Source organism: Astatotilapia calliptera, chromosome 6 (assembly GCF_964374335.1).
Source record: "Astatotilapia calliptera chromosome 6, fAstCal68.1, whole genome shotgun sequence".
In the NCBI taxonomy this organism is placed as follows: domain Eukaryota; kingdom Metazoa; phylum Chordata; class Actinopteri; order Cichliformes; family Cichlidae; genus Astatotilapia; species Astatotilapia calliptera.
Window position 1 is genome coordinate 4197206 of NC_137427.1, and position 16831 is coordinate 4214036.

Sequence of the window (16831 nt, forward strand, 5' to 3'; positions counted from 1 at the left end):
AGGGAGTACACGTTACAGCTGCACATGTGGAAGATGAGATGACATGAATTCTTGATTCTTGATTGAAAGAAATTAGACCCCACCTTCCATAACAAAGACATCTTTCTGAAAATTCTCCAGTACTCCTGTGAGTCCATCATAATTCTCAATTTTGAAGGCATTTTTGTCTTTTGGTTCTGAAGCGATGGCCCTAAATTTATCCAGCTTTGCATCCTTGATCTGAAACCAGAACACAGCTTTAAAACATGAAGGAGTTCCAAGTCTGACATCAGCATAAGAAAAAAAAACACAATATTAGAATAAAAATTGGAATTTACTTGTTCTGACCCACAACAATAAACTCATATTCATCACATATATTAAAAAGAGCACTGATTGTTATACAGAAGTGAACAGAAGAAACCAAACGTGACAAAAAAGGAGACATGATATATGGCATTACCCCAATAACAAGACGAATTATATTTTTCTCATCATATTTTTTAATTATCCCTTTTCTGTCTGTATCAGAGGGATCTAAGTCTGTGATTAGAATCAGAGCTTTAGTTGCATCAGGAGAGGCGCCTGCAGCTTTGTTGTCAAAGATTTCATCACTGAAACAAAAGTAAAAACAGCTTTTGTAACACAATAAACCAAGCTGTGAACATGAACACATTAACAGTAAATCAACAAACTTAAGATGCAAATAATGTCACAGTTGTGTTGAGCCTTTCTTCTTTTATTATAACTGAACTTACAGAACAAATTCGATGGCTCTGTGTGTGTTGGTGAGACCTTTTAAATGATTTTCTTTCATGAGTTTATCAAGAGCACGTCCGGCTTTATAGTCATTGAAGTCAAACACTTTGTGGACTCTTGTGGCAAACTGAACTGCTGCAAACTGAAAAACCAACATAAATTATTTAGATACGACACTAAACGGTAAATATATCTTAACAAATAAAAGCTGTGAATGCTTAAATGTTGCAGTAGTGAACTGACCTTGATCGACATGTTCTTCAGGCTGTCCATTATCTCCACAATAACATCTTTATTTCTGTTGAATTCATTTTGAGTCAAACTCCCTGATCCATCAAACAGAAAGACGAGGTCCACTGTCTTTTTGGTGCATTCTGGAAAAATAAAACATATTTAATCATAACTCTTCCAGGCAGTTACAGGTCAAAATTACCATTTGTATTAAATATTGTTGAAAAAGACTTCCGGTTTATGTGACTATGGCGTAGGTCGCACCGAGCGTAGCTCCTTCAGAGTCTAGTTATTATCTAGCATTTCCAGGCACTTTTTGACGGGTTTTTTCTTTTTGTATAGTTCCGAGACAAGACTGTTTTTGCCTTTTGTGTTTACAATGTCGCGTAAGGTTAATAAGAGCGCAAGCACCTCTCAGCCGAACTTGCGGCCTGCTGCTAACACTGCATCCCCGCCTCGTGGTAAAACTTCGCCACGGCCTGGGTCACCCGACACGCCGCTCGTCGATACGGAAAAATTCACGAAGGCTGAACTCCTCTCTGAACTTCGTGAAGAAATTTCATCACTGTTTAAAAAGGAACTGACGACAGCGTTTGCGGAGAATCTCACGTCTATCAGGTCCGACATACAGCAACTAAAAACGGATCTTTCCTCAGATATAACTACCATGCGGCAGGAATTCGCTGGCCTCAGGAGCACGGTTACGGGGATGGAGCAGTCTCTCTCCACATGTACAGATGATATTGTCCACCTCCAAGCCAAAGTTGATGCGATGTCAAAGGAGTTGGCCAAATTGGAGAATAAATGCGAGGATTTGGAGTCCAGGTCTCGCCGCAATAATATACGCATTGTTGGTGTGCCAGAGGAGAACGTCCTGTCCGCTACAGATGTGTCCGTGCTGTTGATGGAGGCATTTCAGCTTGGGAAGGAGCCGCTTGTAGACAGAGCCCACCGAACTTTGGCCCCCAAACCTAACACCGGTGAACGTCCCCGTGCTGTGGTTGTGAAGCTGCACTATTACGCGGACTGTGCTAGGATTCTCCAGAAGGCCAGGGAGCTGCAGAGAGTGCAGATAAATAATATGACCATTTCTGTGTTCCCCGACCACACCGCTAAGACAGCGCGGGCCCGTGCGGCTTTCAATGAGGTCCGTCGCCAGCTTCGCGGCATCCAGGGAGTCCGATTTGGGATCCTCTATCCGGCAAGACTGCGGATCACTTATCAAGGAATGCAGCGCGACTTCGTCTCGCCAGATGAGGCCAAGGAATATATTAAGACAATAACCACGCGATAAAAAATATAGCGGGACAATGTTTGTTTGTTTGAAATAGCGCATGATCCAAATCCAAACATCATTGTGGTAAGCTAAGTTTGTTACTCTGCCAAACACTTGTTTTGTTTTACCTGTCTAATAGTAAAATATAATTGGGTTATTTTTATTTTATCTGTGCCTTTTAATCTATTGAGAAAAGACTCTGTTGGAGCTTTGGTTTGACACGGTTCGTTTCGTAGTCGGGAGCGTTTTTGTTCAGATTGCTCCGGGTGGGAGCGTGCACTGCCGTCTCCGTCGTTTGGGGATGGGGGCTTTTGCTGTGCAGGGGGGAGGCGGGTGGGTGTGTTTGACGTGTTATTATTATTTTTATTCTGAAGCTGTACTTTTGTTGTTGTGGGTTTGCGTTGTGTGTTTGTGTGAGTGTGTTTTTCCCACTTGTTCTTTCTTTGGGGGTGAAGAAATAAGTATTTTCTCTTTTGTCTTTCTGCAATGATCAGCACTTCAGGTCAGTCCTTAGGCAATAGTGGTATTAGATTTTTAACTTGGAATGTCAAAGGTATGAATAGCCCAATTAAACGATCTAAAATATTTACGCATCTTAAACGTTTAAAGAGTGATGTAATGTTTTTGCAAGAGACCCATTTGCGAGATCGGGATCATCTTAGGCTCAGGTGCCCATGGGTGGGTCATACTTTCCATTCAATGTTTAATTCAAAAGCCAGGGGGGTGGCGATCTTAATAAACAGAAGGGTACAGTTTACAGCCTCTGAGATTAAAGCTGACAAAAACGGGAGGTATTTGGTTGTTGTAGGCACCATGTACAATGTACCCGTCCTCTTAGTCAATGTGTATGCGCCAAATTTTGATAATCCAGGTTTTACAGATGCACTTTTGAGTAGTCTCCCTTCCCTTGATACTCATCTTTTGATATTGGGTGGTGACCTAAACTGTGTTATTGATCCTGCCTTAGATCGTTCGAATCCTCGGACCCTGACCCAATCCTCTATGTCCAAGTCTATTTCTGAGTTTATGTCTCAGAATGGTTTTGTAGATCCCTGGAGGTTTTCTAACCCTACTGCCAGAGCGTACTCTTTCTTTTCTCAGGTACATCAGTCCTTTTCGCGGATTGATTATTTTTTTGTGGACGGTTCCCTTATTCCAAAAGTACTGTCATCTACATATCATCCTATTGTCATTTCCGATCACGCACCACTTAGCGTTGACATCAAGCTCATAGCCCAGTCCTCTTTTTCCTCACCCTGGAGATTTAACTCTTTGTTGCTTTCGGATGAGGGGTTTGTTACCTTTATCAAATCCGCAATTGATGAATTTATGGTGTTTAACGACAGCAATACTGTTACGAGGTCATTGCTTTGGGAATCTCTTAAGGCATATGTGCGTGGGCAAATAATTTCTTTCTCTGCCCATTCCACTAAAAGCCACAAAGCCAAACTTCAAACTTTGACTACACAAATTTGTGACATAGATAGACAGGTTGTTGACAGTCCCACTCCCGATTTGCATAAAAGACGACTTGACTTGCAGACTGAATTTGATTTACTTTCTACGGCAGATGCTGAACGTCTTTTACTTCGTGCGCGTGCGACTTATTATGAATATGGTGATAAGCCCAGAAGGCTTTTGGCCCATCAGTTAAAACGTCAGGCCTCGTCTCGATTAATTTCCCAGATTAAAGATGCGGCAGGCAACTCGGTCTCTGATTCAAAGGAAGTAAACGAGGTGTTTAAGACGTACTATTCCTCCCTATATGAATCTGAATCTGCTGCTGACGCCTCAGAGATGGATTCTTTTTTTAACGGTCTTACAATGCCCACTGTCGATCCTGTTATAGCTGAACAATTAGATGCCCCTCTTAGGCTGGATGAAATTGTGCATGCAATCAAGACCATGCACAATGGTAAGGCACCAGGACCTGACGGGTTTTCAGTTGAATTTTTAAAAACTTTTATAGACAAGTTAGCCCCACTACTTCTTTCAGTGTATAATGAATCTTTTGAACGTGGTCTATTGCCCCCTACATTGTCTCAAGCACTAATTACTGTTCTCTTAAAGAAGGGTAAGGATCCTACGTCTTGCACCTCGTATAGGCCTATTTCACTGCTGAATGTTGATGTTAAAGTCTTGGCTAAAATTTTAGCAATTCGCCTTGAAAAGGTTCTTCCTACTATTATTTCAGATGAACAGAATGGCTTTATTAAAGGCCGCCAGCTGTTCTTTAATGTCCGCACGCTTTTGAATGTCATTCTTTCCCAACACTCAACCACTACTCCAGAAGTAGTTATCTCACTTGATGCTGAGAAAGCTTTCGATCGTGTAGAGTGGAGCTTTCTCTTTGCGGTCTTGCAAAGATTTGGTTTCAAGGACAGATTCATTTCATGGATTCGACTGTTGTACAGGGCACCCCAAGCCAGTGTCTATACAAATGGTGTTTCCTCTGGCTACTTCTCATTGTCACGCGGGACGAGACAGGGTTGCCCCCTGTCCCCCCTACTTTTTGCTATTGTAATTGAACCCCTATCTGTAGCTTTGAAGGCCCTTCCTCATTTTCGTGGTATTTCCCGGTCAGGCCTTGACGTAAAATTGTCTTTATATGCAGATGACCTGCTTCTATATGTTTCTGATCCCTTATCTAGCATACCATCGATTGTGTCTCTACTAAATAAGTTCGGCTCTCTGTCAGGTTACAAAATAAATCTTCTTAAAAGTGAATGTTTCCCCATAAATTCTTTAAGTCTTACACTTAAACAATCTGACATTCCTTTTAGACTTAGCCCTGCTGGCTTTAAATATTTGGGAGTTAACATGACTCGTACTTTGTCTTCTCTATACTCTTCCAATTTCTCCCCTTTAATGACTCAAATTCAATCAGATTTTCAGAGATGGAAATCGCTACCTTTGTCCCTAATTGGTCGGATCAATGCTGTAAAGATGAACATTTTGCCTCGATTGTTATTTCTGTTTCAGAGTATTCCTATATTTTTACCTAAAGCTTTTTTCAAAAAGTTAGACCAGCTAGTTACATCGTTTTTGTGGGGAGGGAAACACCCCAGGGTGAGGAAATCATTATTACAGAGACTGACATTTGATGGTGGTCTTGCCTTGCCTAACTTTTTATTTTACTATTGGTCCTCTCATGTTCACAAATTGACCCATTGGCTTGAATCTCAAGACCTGCTGTGGTGCAAACTGGAACGCCTGTCGTGCACTTCCTCATCCTTAGAAGCTTTATTATTCTCTCCACTACCACTTAAGCCTTCTCATTTCACCCAAAATCCCGTGGTACAGTCTAGCCTAAGGGTCTGGTCACAATTCAGGAGTCATTTTAAGTACATCTCTGCATCAGTACACATGCCCATCACGCAGAACCATCTGTTTACTCCTGGCCTCATTGATGGTACCTATGTACAGTGGAAGCGTCATGGTATTAATACATTTAAGGATCTCTATAAAGATGGCACTTTCTTAACTTTTTTAGACCTGTGTTCAGAAACAAATCTTCCGGCTACCAATCTATTCCGTTATTTTCAGGCACGGCATTGCACTTCTGCTCTCTTCCCCTCCTACCCTCTTCTCCCAAATGTCCAACCATGGGAGGAATTCTTATCCCTTAAACCCAATAAGAAGTCAATTATATCTTTAATATATAAACAACTTATGGATTTAAATGTCCATTCCGTTGCTAAAATTAGGAGGGCTTGGGAGCAGGAGTTAGGAATAATTTTTTCGGATCAGCAATGGGAGAAAGCAGTATCCAATGTCCGTTATAGTACGTCCTGTGCCAGGTTACAACTCATCCAGTTCAAGGTGTTGTACAGGGTTTACTATTCAAAGTCTCGTCTGTCTGAGATTTACCCACAAGTGATGGATCAGTGTGAGAGATGTCATGCCACCCCATGTGACCTAGGCCATATGTTCTTTCTGTGCCCAAGACTCCATGGCTTCTGGAGTCAGTATTCAGTTATTCTTTCCAAAGCTCTTGGGACCCAAATCTGCATGGACCCTTTTCTAGCTGTTTTTGGGCTTCCAGTCAACACTGGTCTAACCGACCCTACACACTTCAAAATATTAGCCTTTACATCACTTTTGGCTAGACGTTGCATCTTACTCCTTTGGAAATCTTCAAAGCCACCTTCAGTTTCTTTTTGGTTTAGAGATGTGATGTCATCTCTTAAATTGCAAAAGATAGGCCTTGTGGCGAAGGGCAAATACAAAGAATTTTATTCTATCTGGGGCCCCTTCGTGGACTATTGCAAGTCATTAAACGCTCTACCAGCTGATTAATATCATGTCTCTTCCCCCCCCCCCTTTTTTTTTTTTTTTTTTTTTTTTCCCCCCCTTTTGGGGTTTGTGTTTGTTTTGGGTTTCTTATTAGGTTTTGTTTTGTTTGTTTACTTAAGCGTGTGTGTAGGTGTGCCTGTGTGTGTGTTATTGTGTCTGTTCATGTAAGAAAAACTAAAAAATATGTGAGGGGAACAGATTGTGTTGTCATTGTAAACTACTGTACACTTGTCTCTCAATAAAAATATTAAGAAAAAAAAAAAAATATTGTTGAAAAAAACAGTAGCAGAATAACTTAACTACTTTTTGAAGAAAACAACGTAATGGACCTTTTCCAGTCTGGTTTGAGCAAATTGCATTCCACTGAAACCACTTTACTTACAGTGGGGCAAAAAAGTATTTAGTCAGCCACCGATTGTGCAAGTTCCCCCACCTAAAATGATGACAGAGGTCAGTAATTTGCACCAGAGGTACACTTCAACTGTGAGAGACAGAATGTGAAAGAAAAATCCATGAATCCACATGGTAGGATTTGTAAAGAATTTATTGGTAAATCAGGGTGGAAAATAAGTATTTGGTCAATAACAAAAATACAACTCAATACTTTGTAACATAACCTTTATTGGCAATAACAGAGGTCAAAGGTTTACTATAGGTCTTTACCAGGTTTGCACACACAGTAGCTGGTATTTTGGCCCATTCCTCCATGCAGATCTTCTCGAGAGCAGTGATGTTTTGGGGCTGTCGCCGAGCAACACGGACTTTCAACTCCCGCCACAGATTTTCTATGGGGTTGAGGTCTGGAGACTGGCTAGGCCACTCCAGGACTTTCAAATGCTTCTTACGGAGCCACTCCTTTGTTGCCCGGGCGGTGTGTTTTGGATCATTGTCATGTTGGAAGACCCAGCCTCGTTTCATCTTCAAAGTTCTCACTGATGGAAGGAGGTTTTGGCTCAAAATCTCACGATACATGGCCCCATTCATTCTGTCCTTAACACGGATCAGTCGTCCTGTCCCCTTGGCAGAAAAACAGCCCCATAGCATGATGTTTCCACCCCCATGCTTCACAGTAGGTATGGTGTTCTTGGGATGCAACTCAGTATTCTTCTTCCTCCAAACACGACGAGTTGAGTTTATACCAAAACGTTCTACTTTGGTTTCATCTGACCACATGACATTCTCCCAATCCTCTGCTGTATCATCCATGTGCTCTCTGGCAAACTTCAGACGGGCCTGGACATGCACTGGCTTCAGCAGCGGAACACGTCTGGCACTGCGGGATTTGATTCCCTGCCGTTGTAGTGTGTTACTGATGGTGACCTTTGTTACTTTGGTCCCAGCTCTCTGCAGGTCATTCACCAGGTCCCCCCGTGTGGTTCTGGGATCTTTGCTCACCGTTCTCATGATCATTTTGACCCCACGGGATGAGATCTTGCGTGGAGCCCCAGATCGAGGGAGATTATCAGTGGTCTTGTATGTCTTCCATTTTCTGATGATTGCTCCCACAGTTGATTTTTTCACACCAAGCTGCTTGCCTATTGTAGATTCACTCTTCCCAGTCTGGTGCAGGTCTACAATACTTTTCCTGGTGTCCTTCGAAAGCTCTTTGGTCTTGGCCATGGCGGAGTTCGGAGTCTGACTGTTTGAGGCTGTGGACAGGTGTCTTTTATACAGATGATGAGTTCAAACAGGTGCCATTCATACAGGTAACGAGTGGGGGACAGAAAAGCTTCTCACAGAAGACGTTACAGGTCTGTGAGAGCCAGAGATTTTCCTTGTTTGAGGTGACCAAATACTTATTTTCCACCCTGATTTACGAATAAATTCTTTACAAATCCTACCATGTGGATTCATGGATTTTTTTTTCACATTCTGTCTCTCACAGTTGAAGTGTACCTCTGGTGCAAATTACTGACCTCTGTCATCATTTTAAGTGGGGGAACTTGCACAATCGGTGGCTGACTAAATACTTTTTTGCCCCACTGTAACATGCCTAGTGACATTTTGATCACAGCAGACTTTGGAAAGTAAACAATTCTGGTTCTACTGGATCTCACCTCTGCTTTAATACCATTGATCATGATAAATAGGCTTAAGGGCTTGTTTAGGATTACTGGTGTTGTTTTGAAATGGTTCATGTTGCATCTATGTGAAAGATCTTTTACTGTCTGTATGTATCAAATTTTGTCTGAAACATCAGTTCTGCCCTGTGGGGTCCCTCAATGATTTGTTTCGGGTTTGATTCTCTTTTTGCTTTATATAATCCCTCTAGGCCAAATTATCAGACGTTGCAGTAATAGTTCTTATCACCTCTGTGCAGATGACATTCAGTTATATTGTTCTTTCAAAGCTTCTAAGTTTTATAAATGGTCTTGTTTAAATAATTGTCTGTCAGAAATCAAACAATGGTTAATGGCAACTTCCTCCAGTTAAATATAGACAAAATCAAAATAATAATAATATTAATACATTTTTATTTAAGAAAGTGCCTTTAAAAAACACTCGAGGACACTGTACACAAGCTATAACAACAACAAACGTAACAATTTACAAAATAATAAGGATAAAATGTTGAGCAAATATTTAAAATAAATTAAAGTAGCAGGATGGAAAGATTTATGTGGAATAGGCTAATGTGAATAGCTGAGTTTTGCGTCTGAACTTAAAAAGAGGGAGGGAAGTGATGTTTCTTATCTCAGGTGGAAGGAGTTCCAAAGACGGGGGGTAGAGCAACAGAAAGCCCTGCGCCCCATGGTGGCTAGCCGGTGGGAAGGGATGGAAAGAGAAAGAGAAGAGGAGGATCTGAGACACCGAGAAGGGATGGTGATTTGAACCAGGTCAGAGAGGTATGAAGGCGAGAGATGATGTATAGCCTTGAATATGTACAAAATTATATTGAAATTGATGTGGTATTTAACCAGAAGCCAGTGAAGCTACTGCAGAGCAGGGGTGATGTGGTGCATAGAAGGGGTCCTGGTGATAATACGAGCAGTAGAGTTCTGGACCCGTTGAAGCTTATGGATAGATTTGTGACTAAGACCAAAAAGAAGAGAGTTGCAGTAATCGATCCGGGAAGTGACCAGGCTATAAACAAGAATGGCAGTGGCATGTGGGGAGAGAAAAGGATTATTCTACTTTCATCTCTCTTCAGATTACTGTAACGCTCTGATTACTTGTTTCAGCGAATCATCATTGGATCGCCTTCAGACTGTACAGAATGTACAACATGATGAAACTCCCCAGTATATCTCTGAGCTTTGAGCACCTCTTCCTTCTTCCCGAACTCTTAAGTCTTCAGGTCAGAGGTTACTGTTGGTCCCACATACTAGGTTCAAAGCATGTGGGCTTTTCAGGCAGCGGCACAAAGGTTATATTTATATTTCTGGTTTTATTGTGAAGCACTTTGTCATTTTATCTGTAAAAAGGGCTATATAAATACATTTTACTTACTTACTTTTACTAAAATAAACATGGAGGAACACTTTACCTTGATACGCAGGTTTGAAAGAGGAGATTTTCTGGAGTTGATCAGAGAGCTCATAACAAATACTGTTCAGATAGGAGTTCTCATTGCATTCATGCACCAAACTTGGACTGCAAACCTAAATCAGAGCATAAAAGTTAAATAAAGCTCTGCATATTAATTTGTTTTGCTCACAGTGATGAGGAGAGAGAGTGATTTACTCACAGTGAATCTGGAGCCGGAGGAATCAGCAGCGATCGACAAGCCAAGATGTTTGACTGCTGTTGTGTTTGACTGCAGGTCCTCTGCAACTGAAGCATTTTATTATAAAATACACAAACTTTTACAGTAATGTATTTAGTTGTAAGTTGTAAATTGTGTAATATTCTGTTGATACCAGTAGGTTTGAACCACTTGTTTTGGTGAGGTTGGTAAATTCCTCCAGATCCATTTAGCCTGAGAGGTGCAGTGACGACTATCCTGTGGAAAATGATGACACTAATTAGTTAATGAAGTTTATGCATAAGTTCTATGGGGAGGGTCTGTAATCATCTGCCTGCTTTCCTAGGTCTTCAGCTCCTAGTCTATTCTCTACATTGCTTACATTTTCCCACGCTGTCAAATTCATCCATCCATCCATCCATTCGCTTCTCCTTTTCAGGGTCGCGGGGGGCGCTGGAGCCTATCCCAGCTGTCATAGGGCGAGAGGCAGGGTACATCCTGGACAGTTCGCCAGTCTGTCGCAGGGCCAACACACAAGTGACAGACAACCATTCACACTCACATTCATTCACACCTAGTGGCAATTTGGATTATCCAATTAACCTATCCCCACAAGCTGCATGTCTTTGGACGGTGGGAGGAAGCCGGAGTACCCGGAGGGAACCCACGCAAACACGGGGAGAACATGCAAACTCCACACAGAAAGACCCCGGCCTGATGGTGGAATTGAACTCAGGACCTTCTTGCTGTGCAGCAACAGTGCTAACCACCGTGCCGTGTCAAATTCATACCAACCTCATTATTCTAGTCCAGTCATTTTCTTGCCTGCTGTTAATCACCAAATACTCGGTTACTCTTTTCACTCGCGCCCTCTCACTCCCTTCTTCCTCATACAGCATACACGCTCGCTCCCGCGGACCCGCTCGGCCCCGCGGGCTCACTCGGCCCCCACCTTTTTTCTCTCACAGAGACAGAGAGAGGGACCCTTTTCCTTTTTTTTTTATTTCTCCAGCACACATACACACACAGAATCTCAACTGAGAGAAAGAGGGAGAGAAGAGAAAAGAGTTGTAGAGAGGAAGTTTTTTAGCAGGAGTTTCAGATCTAACAGATTTATACAACTTATTTACACACACCGGTAATTTATAATCTATATACACACGGGCCCGCATAGACGTCATACCAGAAGAGGTTACTCCTATCTTTTTTGACTAATTTAAAAGCACCTATAGCCCAGGCCTCGCCTTGCTGGTCAATACACGCCTCGGGAACGCCCTCCCGATAGCGCTCGAATTCCTAAGAAAACACCATATGCCAGAACAACTTTATCTCACTTCTCTATTTCTCTGCTGGTGTTGCTAAATTTTTGACTAATTTAAAAGCATCTTTCAGCCCAGAGCCCGGCTCTTGCTGATCAATTACCGTTTCAAGTACGCCGCCTTGAAAACGGCCTCATTACTAAGTTCTAGTACTTTAAAACTGCTTCCCCGCCCGGACACCCGGAACTCCACCAGCTGCGTGAAAGGCAATGAAATCCTGGCTCACGCTTTTGGCTATACTTAAAGTTCACAAGCTCCTGACGTTTAAATAGGAGGCAGCCAGGTCTAACCTTCCTAATCAATCAATGCAGTAGAAGGCAATCACTCATAGATTACCTGGCCAATTAACCGGGAGTCCCAAGTCCCCAGCGGGAGGCCAAAACCGGGCTAGAACCTAACCACGCGTCCGGGGTCAGGGGTCAGCGCCACCTGCTGAACAAACTGCATTCTTAGAGAGCCTAGCTTCTCAGTCCTAAACGAATTTACTTGTTTAAAAGCCTCACGGTGAGCTCTGAGCCCCCCCGTTTAATTATCTGAAGCCCGAGACCGTCTCTGCTACCCTATTAAAACCAAATTAACCCTACACTACCGATTGACTGGCTGGCATTCCCAGTCAACCCACATTTAACCTCTTAAACCGTATTTATTTATTTCCACACACCTTAAACCGTATTAACTTAAACACATAACTTCTTAACTCAAAATTCACCCCCAAAATGAACAACAATGAATTTAGTCAGACTACTATGCCCTATTTTACAACTAATTAGTCAAGATCACTATGGACCAACGCCAGAAGCCCAGACTGAGTGAATATTATTTAATTAAATTTAGTTTTAACTTCCAATATAGCGCCTTTGGATAAAAATCAACAGGTGGCACTCACCTTTTCTTATGACGCCTGGCGTCACTCAGACAGGCTGCTGGCCTCCGCCCCTGTTTGTCACCCACACGATAGCTGCAAGCTCCCCTCTCCCCCAACCGGAGTTTCGGCACCAAGTTGTTACGTCTGGTTCGGCTTGGGTAAGACGGAAAAACAGCCGAGTCCGTGTAGGTGACAAACATAGTGATTTTATTGCACACTTCTAAGACAGAAGCATGGGAAGACAAGCGTACAGCCACAGATCTCCAAAGAGTGGACAGCTCCCCCTCCTTATATAAGCTATGATGACGTCACACAGTCAGACCTTACTGGAAATGATAACAGTTTGGGCCTGTTCAGAGAGTTTACCTAATATGGACATCAACTGCTAGTTGTTAGAGAAAAACAAGTGTGTATTACATTGTGCATTTTGTGAAAGTGTATCTATCAGAAAACTGTCCTCAGATGACCCTCCTATTATTACTAAGTGTGTAGGTGAACGTGCGTGTGTGTTACATAAGTGCGTGCATGTGATTAAAGGCCGTGTACGTGCAGAACTACACGCAGGCGGGCCGGGCCCAACAGGACTGGTGGGTCTGAATGGTGTGACTGCACTAACGTGCAACAACTTTATATAAACAGTCAGTGTGCATTAATGTTTGCTCAAAGTAACACAGATGTAATTAAAAGATTATACTGTCAACAGATTCAACAATGGTAAATGATTAATGATTGCTACTTCTGATTATAACTGTGATCATAAGAATACAAAATAAAATATCTCCTGGTCACACTGCCTTCTGTGAGCCAATCACTCTCCACTCTGACTGCTTTAAGTTTCAGTACTCATTCACTTGTTTGTAAAACCTGTCTCACCCCCATCCAAGCCTCTGCATCTTCAACACCACCACCAGTGTCTAAACTCCAGGGGGTCCTCTCCTATCCCCTATCACTGCTGGAATTCTGTTCTGCTATGATGGGTCATCAGTGTTTAAGTGCTAAACAGCTAAAGAACCAGTCCATTTACCATCTCTCCTCCCCCTTTATTTAGATATTCAGGCTTTGAAGAATAGATGGTTCATTAAATATGAAAGTTTTTAGGATATATTTGTACTCCTTTATATTAATATCCAAACTTACAATAGGAAGAAAACTGAAAAAGGAGATGAGATTAACTTGACATAAGCGGGGGAACAAAACAGACAAACAAACACAGAGAGAAGATTGGAGGAACAGAGTCAGAACACCAAAGGTGATTACACACTTTGTAAAAGGATCAGAATGGTTTAAATTCATCCGAAATATATTTTTTCTTTAATAAGGAAAGCATCACACTGCACACTCCAACATGTGATACCAGTCACAGTAAATAACTAGCTACTCACTCACTGCGCCTCGTGCCTGCTTATGCCTGCTCATTACAGTATTAAAGGACATTTGACTTCAGTTCCTTGAAATTACTGTTAAATGTGGTTCCCTTCATCCATGCAGTATTTCAAATTAGTCAAAAACAATTAGTTTCATGCACTTAAAAAGGAAGAAATGTTACAGAAACTTAAATATTTATTTTTAAAAATAGATTTTTACTAAATTATTACTAAATTTTCTACTAAATCTATGTAATTACGTTGAACGTTGGGTTTGAAGTGCAGCAGAAGAGTTTTAATTAGTGCTTTCAACAGTGTTAGATCACTCACAGGATACAGTATTATACGATGTCTTGAGTCAAACTTACCCTTTGTTATTACTAGACTTGTTCAAGTACTGTAGCACTCGGTATCCAAAGAAATCACCTGGTTCACCCAGAAAGACTTCAGGATTTCTTGTGTCAATATTAAAAGCCAAACAGGCAGGGATGGTTGAAGCTGAGAAAGTGAAAAGCATGAAATTGATACTAACTAAGACTTTAATACCCTAAATGAAACCTGCATCACCAATAAACAAAAAGCACAGCTTATACGGGAAATGGTTTTTGCACTGCTGCAGATGGGAAAGGTGTGCCTGAATCATTTGGGGGCAGTGAGTCGGGTAAGACTGATCACTTTGCATCAGTCAGTCTCTTCCTATTTCAGTATCATGCTGGGGCCTGAAGAAGAGGCAGTACAAAGAGCACATGGTGGAACGGGGTGAGAAGCTAGTGTGAAAAAAGGAATATGAAAAGAGCACGCCCAGAACTGGACTTGATAACAGGGCAGGTCCACTGAATATGATGTACAAAGGTGTAAAAAAATGTTAGCTCCCTTCCTGATTTCGTTTTTTTTGCATGTTTGTCACACTTTCAGATCATCAAACAAATTTAAATATTAGACAAAGATAACACAGGTAAAAACAAAATGCATATTCTAAATGATTGTATTTATGGAGTGAGAAATAATCTAACCCTATATGGCTATGTGCGAAATATAAATTTTTGCCAGAAAACATCTTTTTGATCCCCAAGACTTTCGGGAAAATACTCTGTGGACTGGAGAGACAAAAGTTGACTTTTTGGAAGCTGTGTGTCCCATTATATCTGGCATAAAACTAACTCAGCAACCCTCTGATATGGCTGAATTACAATACTGCAAAGATGAGTGGGCCAAAATTCTTCCACAGAGCTGTAAAGGACTCAATGTCAAACATATAAAATTAGGAAATCAGGAAGGGGGCAAAGCCTTTTCCACAACACTGTATATGTGAGCTGAGATAATGTGTTTGTGAGAGCTGAATGAACTGTTGGTATTCTGTGCTTGGAGGGAATCCATGAGTGAGCCTTGTCACACTCATTATCTATGAACACGTTTTTCTATATATGGTGTTTCTCACACACCGTTTACTTGGGTGGGCTTTCCTGATACATTTCCAGTGACCGATATATTTTACTGTTCAATCGAGATAACAACACAGTCAATAAACTACTGGAAACCCCTGCGCTCTGACTGGGTAGCTGACAACAACTGCAGAAGCTACAGGACCAGGCAGAGCGCCAGACCCAGGCCCTGGAAAATCTGTTTGCTGGGTTCTCTCGAGCTGCGCTGTCGCTCCCCCCAGGCAACTCATTGTTTTCTGAGTGATCAAATAAATATTTCCTCCACTGTATGTGAGCTCTGTGTACTTCATCAGTTAAAAAACCATTCCCTCCATAGTAAAACAATTCCCTCTCTGGTTAGGAGGAGGCCACTTTTTGTTAACTATAATAACACATGTGCAGGAACACATAACACATTCAGGAATTCCAGCTCCTGAATGTGATTACGTATAGTTAGCTAGCTTATCCTAGAGGATCAGAGGAACATTGGATATATTTATTACTCTTTACACATTTGAAATGAGAGTGTCTAAAAATAATACAATAAATTTCGATCTATAACACAGATACTCATACAATCTGCTCTTTTAACGTAACACAAACAATTCCACAAAGGTTTAAGGGAAGATTTCATCAGTTTCAGAGGCGTCCTTTTTGCCACATTACTGTATGGTCTTTACCTTATAATATAATGATTGTTGTTTTAATTTAGTACTATGTAAATAGAACTGAATTGGCTTTGTTTCTAAAAGTGGGAGCATGTGGAAGAAATCACTTGCCTGTTTTTGAAGTGCATACACAAAGTCCATATTCAGAAAAACTCCCACAACTCTTTCCCCAGACAAACAAAGGATCTCTGTCTATTTCAAATGGAGGAAACCTGTTTCAAATCTTACCAACAGCCACTGTACAGATGAGCCAGACTATGTGGTCCTTCATCGTCCTGTGTTGCTCTAGTCCGATCTCTTAGTCTGAAATAGGATTAAGACACAAGCCAGCATTTTAGTGAGCACCAAACAGGATGCCCGGTTCAAGAACTTGGAGGAAACACAAACAATGGGAGGGTCACTGAAGGAAATTGCCTTCCCGGGTTTCCTCCGTGGCGTGAGCGATAAGCAGAGTTTTGTCCTTTCCTTCTAAGATTCCTAATTATTTAAAGTAACACTCAGGTATGCCGTTCAGCTGGGTTAGTTACAGCGCCGGGAGCAGCTTGGGAGAACAAGGAAACACAGACTGCTTCAGGTTGCCTTCCCAAATCAACTCAAAGGTTTATTTGATACACAGCAGTTTATATAGATGAAAAAAAAAGGTTCGTGTGTCAGCTTTCCCAGTTCAAACCGGTACAGACCAAATAAGGAAACGTCTTCCTGCCTTGTGAGCAAAGAAGTATCCTGTGTGTAGTTTATCAGTTCAGCTATAATTTATGATCATCCCAGCAAAATACACTCCTAGACATAAAATACAGAGTTCTTTCATTAGTGAATTCTGAAACAAACCACCTAGCCTTTAACGAGCCTTTTCCAGGAGATAAAGAAAAAGGGAGGATGGGAGTAAGGAAGTGGTCTCATCTCTGTGGTGTTTTCGACCTTGGGGTACCAGCCTGTGAGTCTTACACATCAATTCTTGGGTCAGAGAG

General features: G+C 41.6%; 1 protein-coding gene across 1 annotated transcript in view; it reads right to left on the bottom strand.

Moving 5' to 3' along the window:
* The window catches only part of LOC145429193 (integrin alpha-M-like), a 55887-nt gene extending 39636 nt beyond the window's left edge, over positions 1-16251 (bottom strand). Inside the window, exons 1-9 of the mRNA XM_080302320.1 lie at positions 16092-16251; positions 14143-14272; positions 10402-10484; positions 10230-10315; positions 10029-10143; positions 982-1112; positions 738-880; positions 443-593; positions 84-219 (exon numbers count right to left, since the gene is read on the bottom strand). Coding sequence (XP_080158446.1) covers positions 84-219; positions 443-593; positions 738-880; positions 982-1112; positions 10029-10143; positions 10230-10315; positions 10402-10484; positions 14143-14272; positions 16092-16134 — 1018 coding nt within the window. The 5' untranslated portion in view covers positions 16135-16251. The remainder of the gene's footprint in view (positions 1-83; positions 220-442; positions 594-737; positions 881-981; positions 1113-10028; positions 10144-10229; positions 10316-10401; positions 10485-14142; positions 14273-16091) is intronic.
* Positions 16252-16831: the final 580 nt, after the last annotated feature.